General features: G+C 31.4%; 2 protein-coding genes across 2 annotated transcripts in view; one reads left to right on the plus strand and one right to left on the minus strand.

Annotated features, from left to right (window-relative positions):
• Nucleotides 1–23,129, minus strand: part of LOC129232698 (plasma membrane calcium-transporting ATPase 2-like) — a 351,543-nt gene that overhangs the window by 188,919 nt on the left and 139,495 nt on the right.
• On the plus strand, nt 15,684–17,399 carry LOC129216088 (uncharacterized protein K02A2.6-like). The gene has a single exon (XM_054850240.1). It carries the CDS (start codon nt 15,684–15,686, stop codon nt 17,397–17,399), a length of 1,716 nt encoding a protein of 571 aa, XP_054706215.1.

Consider the following 23,129-nt stretch of genomic DNA (forward strand, 5'->3'; position numbering starts at 1 on the left):
AAATTTGTTTTAGTAGCGAACTTTCGGGCTATATCGAACAGCGGGAGGGGGTACACAACCAGCACCCAGCTCTTGGCATTTATTTGAATTTTGACTCTTGAATTCAAATCATGTTTTTTGCAATCACGAATTGCGATAGGACCCTATTCGTTGGGTTTCTTGTTTCTACAAATGGAATGGAAATGGAGAAGAAATTATCACCTGTCATATCATGTCCGTAAAAATAATAAAAATAGTAATTAGGACGCAGTAATAAAGATATAGTTATTTTGGTTAATTTGCACCCGTACCCTTATCATCTAGATTATATTCATAGCATGTATCGTAATGGTATTTTTAACTCTTATCAATCTTAAATGATGGGGGTTTGTAATCTGGAAATTTTGAATAAGTTGAAATTTGCAATTTAGTTTATCACTTTCCTTTAAAAAAACACACAGAGAGAGAGAGAGAGAGAGAAAATTTTATACACGCACAAAAAAAAGTTTTTTCTTTCTTCCTTTTTTTTTTTAATTGTTAAATAGGCCGAAGTTAAGCCTTGAATGAACCAAACGATTTATAACCAAGACTAAGAAAATTAGACTCTCTAAATCCTTATTAAAATTGAAGATGCGAAAGTACTAAAGAGATAAAGCAGATCAAGTACTGAATTTGAACAATTCTTCAATAATATTTTTATTCTTCAAGTAAAAAAATAAATTAAATAAAAAAAAAATTGAGCATAAAAGTATAAGAAAAAAAGATTTTTTTGGAATAGCATTGAAAATTTTTGGAAGGGTTTGAACCCTTAAAACAAACCCCTTATATAAGGCCCTGATATATATTTTTTGAATAATCGATTACTTTACAAAACTTTAACTTTCACTTTGAGAATATAACTAGAAAGTTGCCCGTCAAGATATGACGGGTGAAAATTGCTTCTACATATGAACGAAGCCATTGCCTGCTTGGTGATATTTTGATAGTTGAAATTGTAACCTCCCTCCAGTAGATTAACCCTAAACTCCAGTAGGCAGCGTTCATTGTTGACCATTCTTTCGTTTCTTCATTCTCCTGAAATGACAGTTTTACCAGTTGAGTAAAACAGTTAAGTTACCGGATCGAGAACAGCCTTGTCACGATCAAGCCTTTCCCTGCATGTCAAAAATTACAAAAAAATATTATCAAATTATCATGCCGTGGCGCGAGTTTCATTGTTGAAACACGCGGGTTACTCGATCATCGGCTATTATTTATATGAGGATGTACACGCAGGATGTGCATGATGGACATATAAGTTTCTGCTTATGCCAATACGAAAAAATAATCTATTACGTTTCTATGACGAAATAAAGAAGGAATGACAATACAAAGTTGAAATAATGCCTCCTGGAAAGCAAAAGAAATGAAGTGGGTAAGAGATGATCAATGAAACTAAAATTTTTAATTGGAAATGATATTCCTTCTTTCGTTACACAAGGAAAAATCTCACCTTTTCCGATCATACGAAATCTGTTTCATCAAAGCAAAAATAAAATGCATGGCGAGTAAGAGAAAGAAACGTATCTTAGAAACTCGATTAGGGTCACTCAGTCCACTCTTTTTCTTCGACCGAAAACCTTTCTCCTACAAACGGTTTATTAAACCACTAAGTTTCCGGTCAGTTGGTTGCGCTCTGACCCATTTAAAGGCAAATGTCCCGCACACAAACCGGTACTTTTATTTGTTAGTGTGATTATTTGGTAAGAAATAAAATGTAGTACGAAAACAATTGTTCCTCAGATGAGAGCACGATAAATATGGAAGATTTAGGCAATATCCGAAGGAAAAAATGGGATGCGTTGATGCATTCACAATCATCATTAACTAGGTATTGAAGAATTTTCTTCAGTTAACTGAAAGATTTGTTTTTCGTGATTTTAAAATTATATTTTATGGTAAAGATAAGTAATTATTATATACTCGCTGCACTGCCGGTGTTGCACGGTCTACCTCAAACATAAAAGTTGTGTAAAGTGATGCACGTTCAGTAATCAGGCAAAAAAAGTTGTAAAAGTTCCCGTCCATGCGCAGAAAAGAGCAATTTTCTGGCTCAGAATTTAAATTTCGACAGCATTGGATTTTTTTTTAAATCCCAAAACTTATTCAATCATCTTTATACATTAATCAGTATCAGGCGTGATCTTTTCACGTGGACATGGCCGTTAAAACGATTATAGTTAGTTAGATGAATCCGTATGTGTTAATGAATTACGTTCTGTAAATTTCAGAAAAATATTTAAATACTTAGACTAAAAGTAATTCTAAAACTAACGTACATCAACTTAATAGAATTTTGTTAACTTATTGTGTTCAACAAAAGTTATTAAAACTGGCACAAAGCGCAGTCAATATTTAAATTAAAAAAAAAAAAAACATGAAAACTAAATCCATTGTTCTTTTTGAATAAAAAGTTTTCACTTATTTTTCCACAAATAACTGATAACAATTTTTTTTTTAATGAAGAAACCTTTAAAAAAAAAAAAAAAATTCTTCACGTTTGCTTTTTATTTCTTTTCTTCCTGAAAATATCGCCTGCCACGAATCAGAAATTCAACTTTATTTAATTCGCAACTCTAGCGCTCGAATACGCTACCATGCGGTGATTAACAATAATAAAGAAAAAGGTAAAACATTCCATTCCACGTGTTTTCTTCGGGGTGAATTACAGGCTTCAGACAGTTTGTGGTGTAATGTAATTTCAGAAGAATAGAAAAGAAAGTTTTCCACAAACACGATGAAAAATTACTGCCATTCACTAAGCGTCAAAACAAGCTATAAGTTAAGGCATTTGTTTGTTTTACCTTTTTCATCCGCCATTAGACAGTAGTTGCAGTGCCCCCATAGTTTATTGGAGTTGCGAATTTCAATTTCGTGACCAGAAATCGCAGACGATATTTTAAAAATGAAGATAAGCTTCGTTTCAGAATATGAAATCAACTTAAAATGAAGAATTAGGGAGTGTTCTAACAATCCCTAAAACATTGGGTAAAGTTAATATAGTGCAGCTTTTTAAGGGCATTAAAAGGCTGCAAAAAACAAACAAATATGAGTTTTTTTCCCCGATGAGATACTCGCAAATTTATGGTTTTCTATAAAACTGCAATAAAAATCTTGGAATACCTTTAATGAAATGTAGCCTATGTTCTATTCTGTACTCCTGAACAATGTGTATATACAAAATTCTATGGTGATCCGTTGAGTAGTTAAGGCGTGAAAGAAGAACAAAAAAACTCACTTTCGCATTTATAATATTAGTAAGCACAAGTATATAAACTTCTGTGAAAAAAAAAACAGAAAGTACGGTCGAGGAGAACAAAAGACAGCACGGGGATAGTTCGAAAAATCAAAAATAATCATTTCAAAACCCTTAATGAGGGGGGGGGGGCAGAGAGCATAAAAATAACGTTAAAAACGAGCACAAAAAATGTTATGATACAATCTAAGGCGTTACGTTAAGAAGTGGGGAGATATGGAGAAAAGTACGTTATGGTGCTATGCTTTGTCTAGTGTTTTCTTGTTGAAAACTACCTTTAAAAATGTATAAAAATAATTCCTAAAGAGCATTCCGCTTGAAATAAATGTTTTGGAGCACCCCATTTATAATATGATTAAAACATAGTGAATTAATATTTCACACGTTTTCTTTATCAAGGAAAAATGTTTTGATCTGCTAACACCTCTCAGTTCCGGATGTATGTACAATTGAATCATATTGTCATTTATCAATAATACTGAGATAGTTTTGTTGCATATCCTGTAGCTGTGTAAGAAAGCTACTTGTATAAGTACTTTGAAAAGAATGTTAAAAAAGACATTGATGTTTGTATTACTTAAAACATTTTTCACACCAACATTTTTCTGTTATTTTTTATCCACATAATCCAAGAGCCTAGACCAAGTTCAAGAAGTGCTGCCGCATTAGCATGTTAAGAATAGTCTCCCCCTCATTCAATATTTACATGTTTCTAATAAAGCTAGGGCTCAAAGTTGAAAATCGTTCGTTAGTGGCACAGTAAATATCAGTTAGTGCAAGCATTCGTGAAAAGAGTAAGTTTCATCAAAAGTGTGCTAGGCATTGAAAACATGTGATTTAAGAAAATATATGCGGTGTACAAAATGTACCTAAAACCAAAATCCCTCCAAGTAGTGAAATACAAATCTGAATGATTCCGGAGCATTGCAGTGATGCGATTTTAGTTTAGGAAAAGCGCTTTCATCGGAAAAAAGTAGCAAAACGTTTTGGGTGGCATCCATCCCCATTCATTCCTACAGGTGGAAAATCCACTAGATGCGTATTCCCCGTGTCCCACAGTTGCTAATAACGAAATAAACCTCCTCTGCGGAGCCAAATGGAAGCAGCCCGAAGCTTCGATTTTCACATCGAGGTAATAGGAGGAGGAAGAGGAGGAGAGAGAGCATCCAGCGAAGAATGGATCCCCTTCCCCCTATCTACCTGTTCGGGAGAATGAGCCTTGAGAGGGCAAGAAATGGAATCCCAGGTAAGAGGGAGTACAAGGGAAACTCGGATCGACACTTTTCCAGGTGAGCCCTATTGAGAAAAGAGGGGGCAGAAAACCCCCCACTGCTACCATCTTCCGGAGAAAGAAGGAACGCACACACATACACGCAATCGATGGGGACTTTTCTGAAAGTCAAAGGTCACTGGGCCAGACATCGACAGTACAGCGGCGTTTTTAGAAACAATGCCGCTGAAACATTTCACGTCATCGCGAGTAACATATATTGACACGCGACAGCAGCCTCAAGCCTGGATTATCTACAAATAATTTAAATATTATAGCTTTGCATTTTGTAAGCAGTCGTTAAAACAGGAACAAAACCGATTTTAAATGCACTTTATAAAATGGACTAGCTGCGTTGCCCGGCTTTGCCCGGTGTCTACCTCAAAAATAACCATTGTATCAAGTGAGGTATATTCAACATTCAGGCTTAATAAAAGAAAAAAAACCATCATGCAAAATTTCCCCTCCAAACAACGACGACAGATATTAAAATTCTTTTAAGAAATTAAAATGGATTTAAAAAGCGTAAGCATGGAAGCACAATGTAAAATAAGTTTAGGAAATTTGCTATGAAAGATGGAAAGAAACAATGGATTTAAAAAGCGTAACCGTGGAAACGTGACAATAAAATGGTTAACATAAATGCAGAACAGATTTTGAAACTTCAATTATAAAGGTCTGTAATATTTTTCCTTTGGAGATAGAAGCTTAGTTTTTCGACCGTAGGTCGAGAAATATTTGGAATAGAAAATGCCGCTTTACCCAATAGTGTCAAAAATAAAACTGTGGGATAACTTCTCCAGTTTTTATTGATGTATTTAATGAAGACAGTAGTGTCTAAATTCCAACTAAGCCTAAAAAAATTCAAATTAAAAATGCAAATAACTCCCGCCGTAAGCAGGTTTGAGCATTGAAACAAACTGCGTAGAACGCGGATAATTCTACTCTTTCTAACGATATATAATACTAATATGTGCAAGTAATTCTTCACCCCCATATTCGAGAATTTATGTGAAAATTGGGCCTAAATTGGAATTAAAAAAAAACTATTCATCGAATTTTTTTCAAACCGGTCAGCAAACCTTTTCAGGACTTAAAGGAACAAATTGAAAATTTCAGCGAAATCGACGGGTAGTTTTCGAGTTTTGAGAGTTCATACACACAGACGCTTTTTGGAGACTTCATTTTATATTATGTAGAGATAAATCACATGTTAAGTTACTCTAAAAAGCAGGGGTATTTAAACTATTTCACTTTTGGAGAGCCCTTTCTTTCTTAGAGAAGTTTCTTGATCAACGAGCGGAAACTAATATGAGACTAAGTGCGTCTTGATAAATGTACTTCTGACTTATACGAAACTACGCGTAAATTCTACGAAATTTAACATTTTATTTAACCTACAAAATATTTATTTGTACTTATTTTTGTAAGCAAACCGCCTATAAGACATTTTTTACTATAACTTTGAAGCTTTGATTAAGCAAATATAGATCACTTACGAAACACTACACTGTTAAAAAGGCAGTAAAATTTTAGAGTAAATATCACTGTAAAAGGGAGTGTTTACAGAAAATATTTACAGTAAATTTTCCCGAAAAAAGGAAGCGATTGTAGCACCAATTAGTACACCACGTGACTGATGGTGTGAAACCGATAATTCTCCATTACCACTCTTCCTTCGGTCCCGAAACGGCCTTAGTGGCTAGAGTACTACACAGCGATGCACTAGTTCCAGGTTCAAAACCCTCTGCTTGAAACTATTTTTTTTTTTTTTTTTTTTAATTCGGGAAATCAACTTCAATGTTCTTTTATATCGTAAAATTTAACAGTAAAATAGGATTTTACGGTAAAAAGTTCTCGTAACATGGATGCCAGTACTTTTTACAGTAAAATTTAAGGATTTTTTTTTTTTACGGTGTAGGATTCTGCGGAACCCAGGCAAAAGATGTCGGCTCTAAAGCATTACGAAAAAAAAATCAAAATGCTTTCAACGCCTAGACACAGGGTTGGGTTTTGGACTGTCCGAAACTGGTTTAAGACAGGACAGGCGTCCAAAACTATAAAACTGTCATAAACTGTCCAAAAGTATGCTAAAGCTAAAGGGTGTAAGCTAATCAATTGGTATTTACTGCAATATTCCAATATTCGTAATGCATAAATATATAGATATTAATGAGGTTTAATTAAAAATTTATATTATATATATATATATATATATATATATATATATATATATATATATATATATATATATATATATATATATATATATATATATATATATATATATATATATATATAAGAGCAGTTGATAATATTTTTCTCCAAAATGTTCATTTAAAAAGTATTTTAAGAAAATTGCCAATAAATCTATTACATAAAAACTTCCTGATGTAACAGTTGTTAGAGTTATTGAAAGGAAATTCACAACACTATCACGACAATTAATTTTAGATCCATTTATAACTCAAAGGAATGTTATTAAATGCGCAATATTTAGGTGCAAAAAAAAGCTTAATTTTTTAATGGTTTTTGCAAATAAGTTTTACGTGATGTTTTAGCGAAAATTATTTTGTAAATAACAGATTAAAGAATAAGAAATTGATGATTAAACACTTATATTTTAAAACTTGTGCAATTCTTTTTTTTTTTTTTTTTGAGTTCATATTTTTAATATAATACATTCTTTAATTAAAAAAATTGTAATTTATTGAATTTAAGTCACTTATTGCTCAATATTTTGAACACTTTCTTTTGTACACGTGCATAAATGTCGAAAAATTTAGTTTATGGGAAAAAAATATGGCCCTCATGCATACAAATTGAAATTTTTAATGAAGAATTTAATTTCTACATAACTAGATTAAAATCAGCTGTATAAATGAGTAACAGATATATTTATACTTGAATTTTCACATTGAATAAATATATTAAACAGTCAAAAAAAAAAAAAAAAGACACATTTTGTTCTGTTTTTGATATTTTCTCACAAAATATCGTTCCTCAAAAAATAGTTTTGGACACTTTAGGATACAAAGGTTTTGAACAAGACAGTAAAAACTTTGCCAACCCTGCTTTCATTTGCACACATGCATAAACCATAGGGAATTTAGATACTATTATCAAAAAAAAAAAAAAACATGCATACAAATTGAAATTTTAATCAAGATTTCAACTTCTATGTAACTAGATTAAACTCAGCTGCATAAATAAGTTGACTGTTCTCATTGAATAAATGTTCAATATAAAACATTACTTTGATACATTTTATTTCAGTTTTTGATGTTTTCTCACCAAATAAAATTTCTCTAAAAATATAGTTTTGGACGCTTTCGGACAGTTTTGGACACAAGAGTTTTGGACAGGACGGTAAAAACCAGGGTTTTTACCGTAGCGTCCAAAACATTGCCAACCCTGCCTAGAAACGTACGTAAAAAGTTTACATTCTAACGAAACATTGAAATTCATCAACAACGTTAAATGTGCAAATAGCAATTAGTATTGCAGACAAGAGTTGCGAAGTTCCTCGTAACCCCAAAACCACATGTCTGCAATCCTTACAGCGATATGTGCATTTGATGCTGTTTAAGAATTTTAAATAGGTACAACACACGCGGATTTCGAAGAATAATCTTTACATCCTTTCTCAATAAAAATTCATTGTTTTTAATCTAGTTAAAATATCTATTTTCAGTTTTACACTTTTAAAGTTTAATTAAGTCACGCTACCGCATAAAAAATCCCTGTTGCACTTAACTGATTTCAATGCCGTTAAAGACAAATGCTTCTTCAAGTGTTTCAGACAGTACGAAGCAGAGTTTCAGGGAGCAGTAACGTAATTAAGAAAACAGACGACTAACGAAATTCTACAAAGTTTTGAATATTCTAAAAATAGTATAGAAACTTGAATGCAATTTACAACTACTAGTATGTCTATAAAAAAAAATAATAATCGAACAATCGAACATTGAGAATGATTTGGAGGAAATAGTTGGTAAACTATTAGACTTACACAGTAAAAAAAAACATGTGATTACTATTGCGAAGTACATTTCACCTAATTTATTTTAAACCATTTGGTTACACAAAAGTTTTTAGATCATACAAAAAAAATAACTATAGTGCATGATGTGTGACTAAATTGTATGAATATACCAGGGTTCGTTGATTTAAATAAGCTTGATTTATATCATGATTAAAATCATGATTTAAATCAATTGATTTAAAAAAAAATCATTAGTTTCAATCAATTGAATTAAATCAAATTTTTTTTAATGAAAATCCTCTATTAAAATCAGTTCATTTTATTTTTTATTAATTAATTTTGCATATTTAGAATGTGTTGCTCTAAATTTAACTACACTACATTATACAATCTTAATTTCAATACGCAAAACTACATAGATCCCTCTTGATGTGTGTGAAACAGATTTCCCTTTTTGCAATATTTCTTTTACTCTAAAACAGTTCAATTCAGTATAGAACCAAATAAAAATTTTCAGTTTTTCTCATACACCATCACTGATACAATTAAGAAAAATAATTGCTCAACATATTCTTTTACACAAAACGTACATGATGATGGAAACCATATTTTTAAGCAAAGCATAAAAAAAATCACTTCTTATCGAAGCATTATAACGTATTTATAAATCTTGAAAATGTATTGAATAGTTAGAGAACTTATCTTAGTTTGAAAAGTAAGCTGAATAGATTCTTCTACTGTTTGAAATATATTATGTTTATAAATGTAAAGTAATAAAAAATTACAAATTTAATTAAAATAAAAAAAATCTGATTTAAATTTTTTTTAAATCAAGTTTTTTGATTTTTTTTAATTACGAAGCTTTGAATATGCTAATTTACAATGATCAATTTGATCTGCAATTTCGGAAATCAACCTTGTGGGCATTGGTTCTTACGTTCTAAATACCGCAGATCTTAAGATAACATCATAAATCAGGTTTACAGCATATAATTTCGGAGTTTTAAATAATCAATAGAATTAAAATCTTTAGAAAGTAATATGCTGAAAGGCATTACGGAAGATGAATAACAAAATAAAATATAAAACACGCTCAATAGTTTGATATTTTTAGAACACAAAATTTGGGAAAAGTTACTACGAGATGCTGGTTAAAACAAACAAGAAAAGAGAGGCGTCAAAAGCAGGAAAGGTTGGGAATAAGTAATTTTTAAGAGCTGTCTATTGTTATATCCTGTTTTGTGTAAATTTACGAGCAACCTTGCATGCCACAGGTTTGACTGTGACGACTTTGTAAATGTTCTAAATTAATGTTTAATTCAAGTATTCACTTCTCAAGAAGCGAAAGACAACTTCCAAGTACTATCTATTGTCATAAGTAAAGAAAATGATATTTAAGGGCTGTCAAGGTCTTTGCAACACCGTGGGAACTCATATGCAAGATGTAACATTGAAAGTAACATTTTTTTTAAGGGGTGATAACAAATTACTGCAAGAGCCAACGGTAATAACGATTTTCACAAGGAATTAAACATTCCACACAGCGTTTAGAGGACAGCATTGTACCTTTGGAGTTATTAAACAAATATTTTAATTTTTTCTTGGGCACAGATTATAGTATATGGCAATGGTACAGTATGGTATATGGTATAGTAAATGTAAGCAGTATATGGTGAATTCCAGGACAAAAGGGACATGACACTTGAATTTTTTTAAAAAAAAAAGTAATATTCTGTCACTTGCCATATACCATTCTCTTCAGAAATAAATGAGTTTCTTGAATCTTAACCTGTTTTTCCCAAATAGTTTGATGACTGTTAGAAAATCAAGTTTTCTCTTTGTGTTTTTACACAGCAAAAAAATCTCTTTTTTACTACACACTGTAACTTCAATAAACTTGTTATCGGCATATAATGTTTCGGTTAACTTCTATCTTTTGAGTGTCTAGTTAAACTTTTTGGTAAGTAATTTAAAATCTTTTTTTTTTCAACCATAAAATAGGTCCGCTATTAATGTGACAATTTGCTGTCCCTTCGTTACCAAAATACTACATCTCAGTTAGTTCACCAAGAACCCATTGAGTATAGAAATAAATGTTTTTTTATGCAAAGCAGAATTATGTTCCTTGCCAAGGAGACTTAAGAGTTTTAATATAGATTTAATTTATATGGTTTATAATGGTAACGAAAGGACAAAAAAAAAAGTACAGTAACGGAAGGGTATTTAACTATAAGCTGGTACAGGGTAAAATTTTAGAATGCTAGTACAAAACAAACTATTATTTAAAGTTAGTAGTCACGTTTAAAACGTATATAAGTAATATTTGTACAAAAATTATGTGTGCTTTTATTTAAAAATTTAACTTTATTTATTTTTTTAAAACTGTTTTGTGATTTTATTTCTTCTATTGTATGTGGCGAAAATCATGAAAACTATACTTAAAAACTCCTAAGCACGTGAAAATCATTTTGGCATGCTATGTTTGTGATATGAAAAGCCAATTCAAGCAGAAACATTTGCTTAAAAATTTGAAATTTATATTGGAACAATACAATATTTTGAAACTGCTTTCAGATGTGTTGCCACAAGTCACACGAAAGGACTGTTGAGAGCACTGATTTAACAGTTCAGTCTAGTAAGATTAGTAAATTCATAGATCAACTTCTTTAAAAAAAAATGGAGAGAAAGGATCCAAAAATATCCGTTCTCACCCTGACGCACAAAATATGCACTATTTGAATCTTGCCAAAAGTTATGTTATTGAATATAGTAAGTACTTCAACAAATTGAAGGAGATTGCACTTCAAAGTAAACAGACTGACTTTGAAAGTCAATAAATATGTTGAAAATGGAGATACAGTTAAATCATACGAATATGCCAAAGGAATCATTAACGTTAGGACAAGTTTTACTATTTGGATGGAAGAAACAGAAATTAACAGAGAGCAATGTTGCACAGGTACTTCATATAGATTATAGAAGATGAAGGAATAGAAATATCTTGTTTGAGAATGCGTAATAATGTGGGAATAATCTTAGTGTTTGCTGAGAAAGAAGATAAATGTTGTATGGACTATGATAAAATTATTGAGCAGGATTTAAAGAATTCAGAACTGTAACAGTTGGCTCAGGCATTGGATATCACTGTTTGAGACTGCTGTATTAGCTGACTAAATGTTTGTAAGTTGAAACAAAGTTTGTAAGTTTACCAAGTTTAATCGTTTTGGACTTCTTGTCCTTCCGTTACCCTTAACAAATACATAATTCATATGTTTAAAATAATTATTTTTTAAAACTAGAGGTGAAATTGTAATGATTGAACCTTCCCGTATGTGCTCTAATTTTTATAGAATTTTCCCTTTTATAGTTTAGCTGAACTTTTTGGGAGAACATGATAGCGTGAAAATCATGTCGCAAAAATGCCCTTCCGTTACCGTTTTTTAAAATTTGATTAAAAAAAAGTTACTAACAAAAAAAATCCATGGCTTTGGCTTTTTTATGAACTTAGTATGATGTGTATAAAAGTCTGTGCATCAGTTTTTGAACAAATATGTATTTTGATATGCTCACAGAAAGAAATGCATTGATTTTTTTTTTTTTGTAAAACTGTCCTTCTTTTACCGCTGCAATTCACCATATCCTTGTGTACCATTCACAAAATCTATGAACATTTTCAAACTAAAATGTTATTTTATAAGGGATCGTTAATATATTTTTTAAATTGTTGCACAGTATCCTAAGGTACAACATAGTGTTGCTCCATGGACTCAGAGCATTTTACTTTGGTACTGAAGAAAAAAATTAACAAAATATAACAAATGAATCTTATTTAATGAATATAAGACACAAAACATTACAGGAAAAATAAAAATATTCTTTATTTCTAGATTTGTCCATGGGCATGCATACGCGGATCCAGGGAAAATTTAAAAAACAAAAATAATTTACCGATGAAGTTTTCCTTTTCTTTTCTAGCTCCCACAACTCTCACTGCTATTTACTCTACACTAGCTCTTGGCGACTATGAGAACAGCTATGTCAGACAAGATGTTAGTCGTTAATGGTAGAGCTATGCTGTTCGTCCCAAGGTACAAACGTCCCATGGTACTATGCTCTACCCAATATGTATATCATTATTCACACATGAGCCTTTTTCAAAAGTGAATTGTTATCACATTGTCACAACTAAGTGCATTATTCATTTGAATATTTTGCACTACTAAAGAGGTGCCATTATCATTTCGCTAAAATGCGATAGAAGTGATCAGAAAATTCTATTACGAGGAATCACAGAATGAGAAAATTTTAAGTTACAATACACATTTGTCAAGAATCGCAAATATTATTAGGTTTTCCTGTGCACTAAAAAAATTGCCCTTCAAATTGAAATACATTTATACAATTTTAAATGCAAAATTTAAATATAAAAACGTATAAATTATTTAATGTAGAAATTAATGTTTAGCGTCCAACAGTTAAACAGATTTAAGTTTTAAATAACAGATGATGTAGGTTACATACAAGATAATTTAAACGTGAAATTGAGCGCTTTTGAAAAGGCATAAAATGATGAAGAAATACGAATCAAAAACGTCAGTACAGTTGCAAATTTGGAGGTAACCGCAAGCCATGGGTAATGTTTTGCAATTTCACCTCAATCAAAATTTCTCTCTTCACAAAAATTAGGTTTAAAAAAAACGTTTGTTTTTATGATTTCCTTCTTTTTACACGTGAAAATACATCATAAGTGATGCTCTTTGGATAAACTGAATCATTTTATTTAATGAGGAACACTAATAAATCAACTTTGAGTACAGTGGGAGCACTTGATATCAAATTAGGAAAAAACCTGAAAAAACTGCAAAAAGAGTTCAACACATTAAAAACTAGAACATTCTACACGCAATTGAAAATCACGTTTAGGATGAAGAGTTGAAGTGTATCACAAGTGACTTAAAAGTGACAAAAAAAAAAAAAAAAAAAAAAAAAAAAAAACACTCAGACGTTGAATGGATATTACTTTTTATTAGGAAGTCTGAATGAATCAAAAACGAGTTTTGTTTAAATAACACGTTTGAGGAAAAATTACTCAGGCAGTGAGTCTTTCACCCAGAAAAAAGTCACAAAATTAACTTTTAAAACAAAAGAACACAACACATCTGATGTCTGCAAACCAGCTGCAATAATGTTTTCAGACAGTTAATGAAACTTCCAGGATACTTTCCATTTGAAAATCGATACCTAAAAAAAAAATCTTGCGTCTTTATTTAGAACAATGACTGCTAAAACTATTCAGCTTCCTTTTTGTCCTTCTGGACAAATGCTTTGGAGTTGCATGCAAAAATTTTTACTTAATTGAAAAAATCATCCACTTTTGAATTAACTCTTGCACGTATGAATACCAATTTATCCGAAAATCCATGCATTTATGCATATGGATGAGGGGAAAGAGAAGAGGGAATAACTCTAACAGGAGGGAAAAATTGTGGAGCAAAAAATTAGAGAATTTGATAGGGAATAAACACGGATGAGACATGACATTTCGGACTACTTGTCGCTACACTGCAAAAAATAATTTTTATAGTAATATACTGTTTTTTCTTACAGTTTAACACTGCTCTGCTAAATAACAGGGAAAAACTGTAAAAATGTTTTAGGTTGCGCAAAAGGTGTTTCTTTTCATACGGGAAGATAAACTAATGAATTCAAGGTATCGACAGCCATGTTTGTTGATATTTCGGGTGAGATATTCTGAGGCACGACTGCTCAGCTGTAATCCAAGTTAAATGTAAGTGCTAGTTATATTATTCATTCCCTTTTCCTCAAAATGTAGTTTTCTTTATCATCGAGAATGTATGTAAAATAACAATGTTTGTTTTGAAATCGTAATTCGTATTCCAATATTCGTTGATATTGACTTTGCAATTTCTTTTAGTTTCAAAGTTGTAGCGATTGCTTTATAGCAAAAGTCCGAGTAGTTGTGATTCTGAATATTTTAATGCACGTATGATAGTTCTTAAACATTTTCTGAAACTCAAATTTGATTTTAAAAGAAATCAATTCCTTTCTTGATCGTATTTAATTATTTTCACGATTATATTTTGTGTTATATAGGTTGCGAGTACTTAAAATTTAAATTCTTATGTTTTCTAGTAAATGTTTAGCGTATCAAGATTGACTTCTTTCTCCTGCTTTTTTTTCTTTTGTATGTTCAGTTTTAAATTCTTTAACAGTTTGCATTTAACCATTTTATTAATCAACTTTACGTTATAGCGTTCAGTAACTTTTATACCCTGTACATAATTCGATGAATAAAATGTAAATAAATAAAATAACAACGTGACCGAGAGACATGCAAACAGTATCAAGTTTACTGATATTTTTTGTTGAAGTTGCCACTCTGGAAATACATTACTCTGATGTCTGAACGACTCAAAATTCCCTGAAATCAGGAGCCAGCTTTCATACTTATCGGTCAAAACTAAAATAATAATAATTTAAAAAATCATCAATAAAGCACTCAAAAAAACTGATAAAAAAAATAAGCATCTTTAGATACAAACACGAAACCCTTGTGTTTTAAAAGTTTTATATTTGCGTCGGCAGGAAATTAAAGTTTTACTCCAGGGAAAAATCACTAGTACCATTGAAACTTGTGAACATAAAAATAACTTTAGAAACTATATTCAAAGGCACTCGATGGGAGGTCACGGGAATTCTCTATGACCTCCCCAAAAGTGCCATATTGGGAAACTTTTGTCTGGCGATTAGGCAAATTTGGGCACACAATTGTAATGCTGCAATTTTTGAATTCTCGAACGTCCAAATTTCATTAGATATTGTACGTAATTGTGCGTACTTAAGAGCCATTGTCTGTAAGAATCAGGCAGTTTAGGGCATTTGTGATTGTTGATGTCATATCTGGCAACATTGAATAGCACTCAACAGATAAAATGAAGAAGTGAACTGAAGGAATCGGCCATGTTGAATCTCAGTTGTGTACTTGTTGCGTATCTTGTTCCAGGTTTCTTGTCCTTGTTAATGTTCTTATTTTAACTACCTTTGAGAATAAATGTAATGTTATAACCAAGTGTCACCTCTCTCCCACATACTACAACATTGGCGACGAGAAAATTGGAAAATATTACAATAAGATGCCGAACACTGGTATTGCTCATTTGCAAAGTTTCGTCGAAGGGGACAACTTTGTGGAATACCTCATGAGAGCGGATTTTTTCTTCGAGGCCAACAAAATCACTTCCGATGATGAAAAGCGTGCCCTTTTGTTGACTGCAATTGGAAAGAAGACCTTCTCATTGCTTCGCAACTTACTTCAGCCGAAAGAAATAAAAGATGTAAAATATGCCGACATTGTGAAAGTTTTAACGGATTATTATTCCCCGGCTTCTTCAACCATTATGGAAAGGTTTCGCTTCTACAATCTCAAACAAGGTAATGAAGATATTTCAACATTCATTGTAAAAATAAAGGAACTCGCCAGCAAGTGCAACTTCGGTGCATTTCTAAACGACGCACTTCGAGATAAATTGGTTTGTGGATTACAGTCCGAACAAATTCAAAACAAATTACTCAGTGAAAAAGACGTTGATTTTGCTATAGCTTCTGAACTGGCTCTTGCTATGGAAACAGCATCTAGAGAGACCAAGTCACTAAAAGAAGAAAATCAAACCGTCCTCAAAATTCATGAGTATAAGAAAGTAAAACCAAAAGATTCGACACGGAAGAATTTTGGAAAGTCAACATATCCTCATCAAATTACAAAAGTAATAAAATCGTGCAAGCACTGTGCTAAATTTCACAGAGGAGAGTGTAAATTCAAGAATGCTACATGTTATCAATGTGGTGTAAAGGGTCACATTAAGCCTGCATGTAAAGCTTCAAATACGAATTTTCTTGAAGGTGCTGCAAATGTAAGTGATAAACCAGAACCTTATTTGAATAACATTTTTTCTAAAAATTCGGGTAACGTAAGTGTGAGTGAACAATCAGAACATTTGAATAACAATGTTATGTCTAAGAATTCGGGTAGCGTTAACCCATACACTACTAATGTTCATATCAATGGGGTGAAAGTGAATATGCAAATTGACACTGGCAGTGAATATTCAATTATTTCGTTAAATAAATTTAAAAAATTGAAATTAAATTGCATAGAGTCAAAACCAGCCCCAATATTGAAATCTTACACTAACAATGATTTAAAAATTGTAGGAAATTATGATGTACCCGTAATTTATTTGAATAAGTGTTACAGTTTACCATTAATTGTGGTTGATTGTGATAATGATAATAAGCCTATTTTGTTAGGTAGAAAATGGATCAAAATATTGAAAATTAAGATTGATGATTGTATAAATATGGTATTTGATAAAAATGTAAATTTTGATAATGTTTCTTCTACTGTTGAGTATTTTAAGCATAAATATCCAAATTGTTTTAATTTAAATGATACAACTGGTATTTTGGGTGTACCTATTAATATAGCAATGAAATCGGAAACTATTCCCATTTTTTGCAAAAGTAGACCAGTCCCTTATGCTTTAAGAAATCTTGTTGATAAGGAGTTGGATACTCTTATTAACAATGGTGTTTTGTACCCTGTTGGTCATTCCAAATGGGCAACACCAATAGTCGCTGTTCCCAAACTTGATGGAAATGGTAGGGAAGCTGTTAGAATTTGCGGGGATTTTTCACTTACTGTCAACAAGTTTTGTGAAACTCAATTTTATCCTCTACCATCTCAGGAAGAAATTATAACTAGTATGGGAAGTGGGAAATATTTTTCTAAAATAGACTTATCAAAAGCTTTCCATCAGATTCAAATTAGCCCTGAATCACAGGAACATTAAATACCCCCAGAGGTTTACTCAGGTATTCTAAACTTCCTTTTGGGATCAAATCAGCTTCTTTTCTTTTCCAACAAAAGATGGATGAAATATTGAAAGATTTTTCGTATACAAATTGTTACATAGATGATTTATTTATAAGGGCAAATACAAAAGAAGAATGTATAAAAAGAACTGAAATTGTTTTGGATAGGCTAAATTCTTACAATGTTAAGATAAATATTTCTAAATGTGAATTCTTTAAAGACAGTATTCAAGTTCTAGGGCATAAGAAAGATTTCACTGGTGTCCATCCTTTAGATGAAAAGTGTAATGATATATATCAAGCTTCGGTGCCTACAAATTGTACTGAACTGAAAAGCTATCTTGGATTATTACGGTATTATTCTCATTTTATTCCAAATTTATCTAATACTCTTCGTCCACTTTATAAATTACTGCAAAAAGATGTTAAGTGGAAATTTGATAAAAATTGTGTAAAAGTTTTTGAACATAGCAAAACTTTGTTAAAAAAGCATAATATCTTGGTTCATTTTGATATGGCAAAACCAATAGTTTTGCAATGTGATGCATCAGACTATGGCGTGGGGGCTGTCTTGTGTCATGAATTTCCTGGTGGTGAGCTTCGACCAATTTTTTTCGCTTCCAAAACTTTGAGTAAAGCTGAAAGAAATTATGCTCAAGTGCATAAAGAGGCTTTGGCCATAATTTTTGGTATAAAAAAGTTTAATAAATTTTTACAAGGTCAAAAATTCACCATCGAGACAGACTCTAGGCCATTGTTAACATTATTTGGTCATAATAAACCTGTACCAACTATGGTTAACGCGAGAATGCAAAGATGGGCCATAATCCTTTCAAATTATGATTATGTAATAAGGCATAAAAAGGGTACAGAGTTGTTGCTCGCTGATGCACTATCTCGATTACCATGTAAAGATGATGAACCAATTGATGAGTTCACACATTTCATATGTTTCTTTTCTGATTTTGAAAATTTAAAAATTGATGATATTCAGAGAGCAACATCTCTTGATCCTTGTTTATCAAAAGTGTTGAATTACACTAAGTTTGGTTGGCCTACCGATGTTGAAGAAAATCTTAATGAATTCAAAAAGGTAAAGAATGAATTAAGTGTTGAAGGAAATTGTTTACTTCGAGCAAATAGGTTAGTGGTTCCTGAAATATGGCATAACAAAATACTGGAGCTTCTTCATAATGAGCATCCAGGTATTTTTAGAATGAAGCAGTTGGCTAGAGCTTATTTTTGGTTCCCAAAAATTGATCAGTTTATTGAAAATTTTGTAAATAAATGTATACCTTGCCAACTCACAAGACCTTCAGCTCCAAAAGTAAAATCAAATTTTTGGCCTTTAACTGGCAAGCCTTTTGAAAGAATACACATAGACTTTGCGGAATTTGAGGGTAAAAATCTTTTAATTGTTAAAGATTCCTATTCGAAATGGATCGACGTATCTGTAGTAAATAGCATTGATTCAAAGTCGACAATAACTCAATTACGAAAATTATTTGCTTGTTTTGGCTTACCAAGTGATGTAGTATCTGATAATGCTCAGCAATTTAAATCTGACTTAATTTTAAAGTTTTTTAAATCTAACGGGATTAATCCAGTAAATTCTCCACCATATCATCCAAATTCTAATGGTGCAGCGGAAAATTCAGTATCTATTGTTAAAAACATGTTGAAAAGACAAACATTTTCTGATCGTAAATATGATAATTTTCAACATAGATTAGATTCGGCACTTTTTGCTTATAGGAATACTCCTTCATCAGTAACGTTAAAAACTCCTGCAGAGTTAATTTTTGGCTATTTGCCACAAACTGCTATTACGAAGGTTAGAAGTAATCATTTGTTAAAAGAAAAAAAGTATCAGGATTATCAAAAATCTTATTTCAATCGCAACGCTACTAAAAGAAATTTTGAAATAAATGAGAGGGTGTGGGTTAAATCAACTAGAGGTGATGTAATTAAATGGTTCCCTGGTAAAATTACTAAAGTTATAAGCCAGAATACATTTTTAGTTAAAGTTAATAACAAAACACGATATGTTCATTCTGATCATCTTAGAAAGTCTGTAATAGACGAAGAAAAATTTAGTTTTTCAAATTTAACTAATATGAACCTGATGTTAATGTACCATCCATTAGGAATGCTATTTTACCTGCATTAGATATTGCTAGCAAACCTAACGAAGAAAATGCTAAAAATAATTGTACAAATGAAACATTACCTAATGCAGAACCGTCAATAGTTAAGCCCGAAAATCCTCCGAATGCTGAATCGCAAAAATCACCGATACGTTCTACCAGACCAAAGCGAAACGTAAAACCCATTCAAAGATATGGCATTGATTCATGAATGTATATATTACTTTGTAATAATTTATTTTGTACATCATGTGTATTTTTATTTGTTTACTAACTGACAAATAAGGAGGAGAGTGTCATATCTGGCAACATTGAATAGCACTCAACAGATAAAATGAAGAAGTGAACTGAAGGAATCGGCCATGTTGAATCTCAGTTGTGTACTTGTTGCGTATCTTGTTCCAGGTTTCTTGTCCTTGTTAATGTTCTTATTTTAACTACCTTTGAGAATAAATGTAATGTTATAACCAAGTGTCACCTCTCCATACATACTACAACAGTTGACATTTTGAATTTTCTTTATTTTTGCAAATGTTGCTCCTTATCATGAATGTAATGTTTGTGCAAAATATGAGCTTTGTCTGCCTTACCGTTTTTGGGAAATTAATTTTTTTAATTTAGGGGGCGTGGCACATTTTTTTGCGTGTTTTTCAAATTTGCAGATTTTAAAGTTCTTGTTGCTTTAAGCGCCCTTATAATGACATGGATTTTTAAATTCTATACTATTATATGATCTTCTTAGATGCTATTACAGCTGTCAAATCGGTGTCACTACGAGGGCGACGGCCACAAACTCAGATTAAAAATGACCGAAAATGAATTCTTTTACTACATTCAATGCTAATTTTCTCAAAGCGCCTTCATGATATGGCACCAACGTTTTTACATCAATTCCTAGCTACACTTGCATACATCAAAAATATGTAATAAAATTAATGTCACTATAAGGGCGCCAGAAGATATTGGAACTTTTATGTGATAAATTTCGCAAAAATGCAAATGTTTAAAATCTAACCACTACTCTCGCTCTCATAGCAGAGATCTGAAACTAATTAAGTTTGATAACCAACATGTTCGTCTACCATATGAAATAAAAAAAATCGGTGTCACTCCTATTACTTTCGGAAATATAATCATTCGAAATTAGTATGTTAAGGAGTTATTTAAAAAAAGACTTTTCTAATTCCAATGGCTTTTTGCACGGTTTGTTTTAAACTTTAATATAAAATTACAGTAGTGACACCTAAAATAATATGTTTCTAATGCTTTTTATAAAAAAAGCTTTATAAAAAGCATTAGAAACACAGTAAATCGATATAGGTACAGATGGACGTATTGTGTAATGTGCATTATGGCTAAAATAGTCGTACTATATTTTTTCAACTATACTAATTTTTTATCTGTTATTTATACTAAAAATGCAACTATTTATAACATAATGTCTTAAATAGTGATGAACATAATGTATTATATAGCGAGCATTCAGAATCTGAAACATAATTTGAGGATGACGTAGACTAAAACAAAGAAAACATAAAAAATCAAATCACCCAGTTTCAGAAAGACGGTCATCTCTTATTAATATCTGGTAATTTTGTAGCACTAAAGCTTAGGAAAACATGGTATCCCGGAGAACATGGTAGTAGAAATTGACCATTTGCAAGTAAAGGTCAAATGCATGGCAAGAAGGATTGGAATAAATAAATTTATTTGACCAGAAAAAAGGCGAGTATTCGTATGATTATCTAAACATATTATGCACAATAGATCCACCTGTACCAATATCAAAACGAGCATTTTCTATTCAAGATAAAGACGCTCTTACTGCCCAAAACTGTTTATGTTAAACGTTGCTTCTTTGTAACAAATTAAAAATAAATATGGTCAAAACACTATCTGCGTGTGATAAGATTAAATTAACAAAATACATAAATAAACAAATAAAATAATTTTAAAAAAATAATGATAAATGAAAAAAATGCACCACAACATACTAACTTCGAATGATTATATTTCCAAAAGTAGTAGGAGTGACACTAATTTTATTAGTTTAAATGTTAGACAAACGTGTTGGTTATCAAATTAGTTTCAGATCTCTGCTATGAGGGGGCTAGTTGTATTCAGATCAGCAAATTGTCAACTTCTACTATTTCTCCGGAATATCATGTTTTCCCAAGCTTTAGTGCTACAAAATTACCAGATATCAATAAGAGATGACCGTCTTTCTGAAACTGGATGATTTGACTTTTTATGTTTTCTTTGTTTTGGTCTACGTCATCCTCAAATTATGTTTCAGATTCTGAATGCTAGCTATATAATACATCTTGTTCATCACTATTTAAGACATTATGTTATAAATAGTTGCAATTTTATATAAATAACGTAAAAAATTAGTATGGTTGAAAAAATATAGTACGACTATTTTAGCCATAATGCACATTACACAATGCGTCCATCTGTACCTATTTCGATTTACTGTGTTTCTAATGCTTTTTATAAAGCTTTTTTTTTTATAAAAAGCATTAGAAATGTATTATTTTAGGTGTCACTACTGTAATTTTATATTAAAATTTAAAACAAACGGTGCAAAAACATTGGCATTAGAAAAGTCTTTTTTTAAATAACTCCATAACATACTAATTTTGAATGATTATATTTCCGAAAGTAATAGGAGTGACACCGATTTTTTTATTTCATATGTTGGACGAACATGTTGGTTATCAAACTTATTAGTTTCAGATCTCTGCTATGAGGGCGAGAGTAGTAGTTAGATTTTAAACATTTGCATTTTTGTGAAATTTATCACATAAAAGTTCCAATATCTTCTGGCGCCCTTATAGTGACACCAATTTTATTACATATTTTTGATGTATGCAAGTGTAGCTAGGAATTGATGTAAAAACGTTGGTGTCATCATGAAGGCGCTTGGAGAAAATTGGCATTAAATGTAGTAAAAAAATTCATTTCCGGTCATTTTTAAACGGAGTTTGTGGCCGTCGCCCTCGTAGTGACACAGATTTGACAGCTGTAATAGTATCTAAGAAGACCATATAATAGTATAGAATTTAAAAATCCATGTCATTATAGGGGCGCTTAAAGCAACAAGAACTTTAAAATCTGCAAATTTGAAAAACATGCAAAAATGTGCCACGCCCCCTAAATTAAAAAAATTAATTTCCCAAAAACAGTAAGGCAGAGAAAGCTCATATTTTGCACAAACATTACATTCATGATAAGGATCAACATTTGCAAAAATAAAGAAAATTAAAAATGTCAACAATCACAACCTGCCTGATCCTTACAGACAATGGCTCTTAACGTGTGATGCATGCGCCAGTATTTTACTAATCGGCAAATATGTAAGTTCCATCCGACAAATTGAGATTATACGCCTTCCCAACATATTTAAGTTCAAGCCATGCCTGGCTATGTTTTAAAATTTTCAGCTTTTCATTTCTAATCTGGCAGTGTTGCGTTTTCGTCAAAATTACTGCTTTTTAATTTAAAGTAGAATATTTACGTTATTATGCATTGTTTGTCAATATTTTATTCGCCTTGAAG

Source organism: Uloborus diversus, chromosome 1 (assembly GCF_026930045.1).
Source record: "Uloborus diversus isolate 005 chromosome 1, Udiv.v.3.1, whole genome shotgun sequence".
NCBI lineage: Eukaryota > Metazoa > Arthropoda > Arachnida > Araneae > Uloboridae > Uloborus > Uloborus diversus.

Coding starts and splice junctions, on each gene's coding strand:
- LOC129216088 (XM_054850240.1), top strand. CDS start 15,684: ATGCCGAACACTGGTATTGCTCATTTGCAAAGTTTCGTCGAAGGGGAC.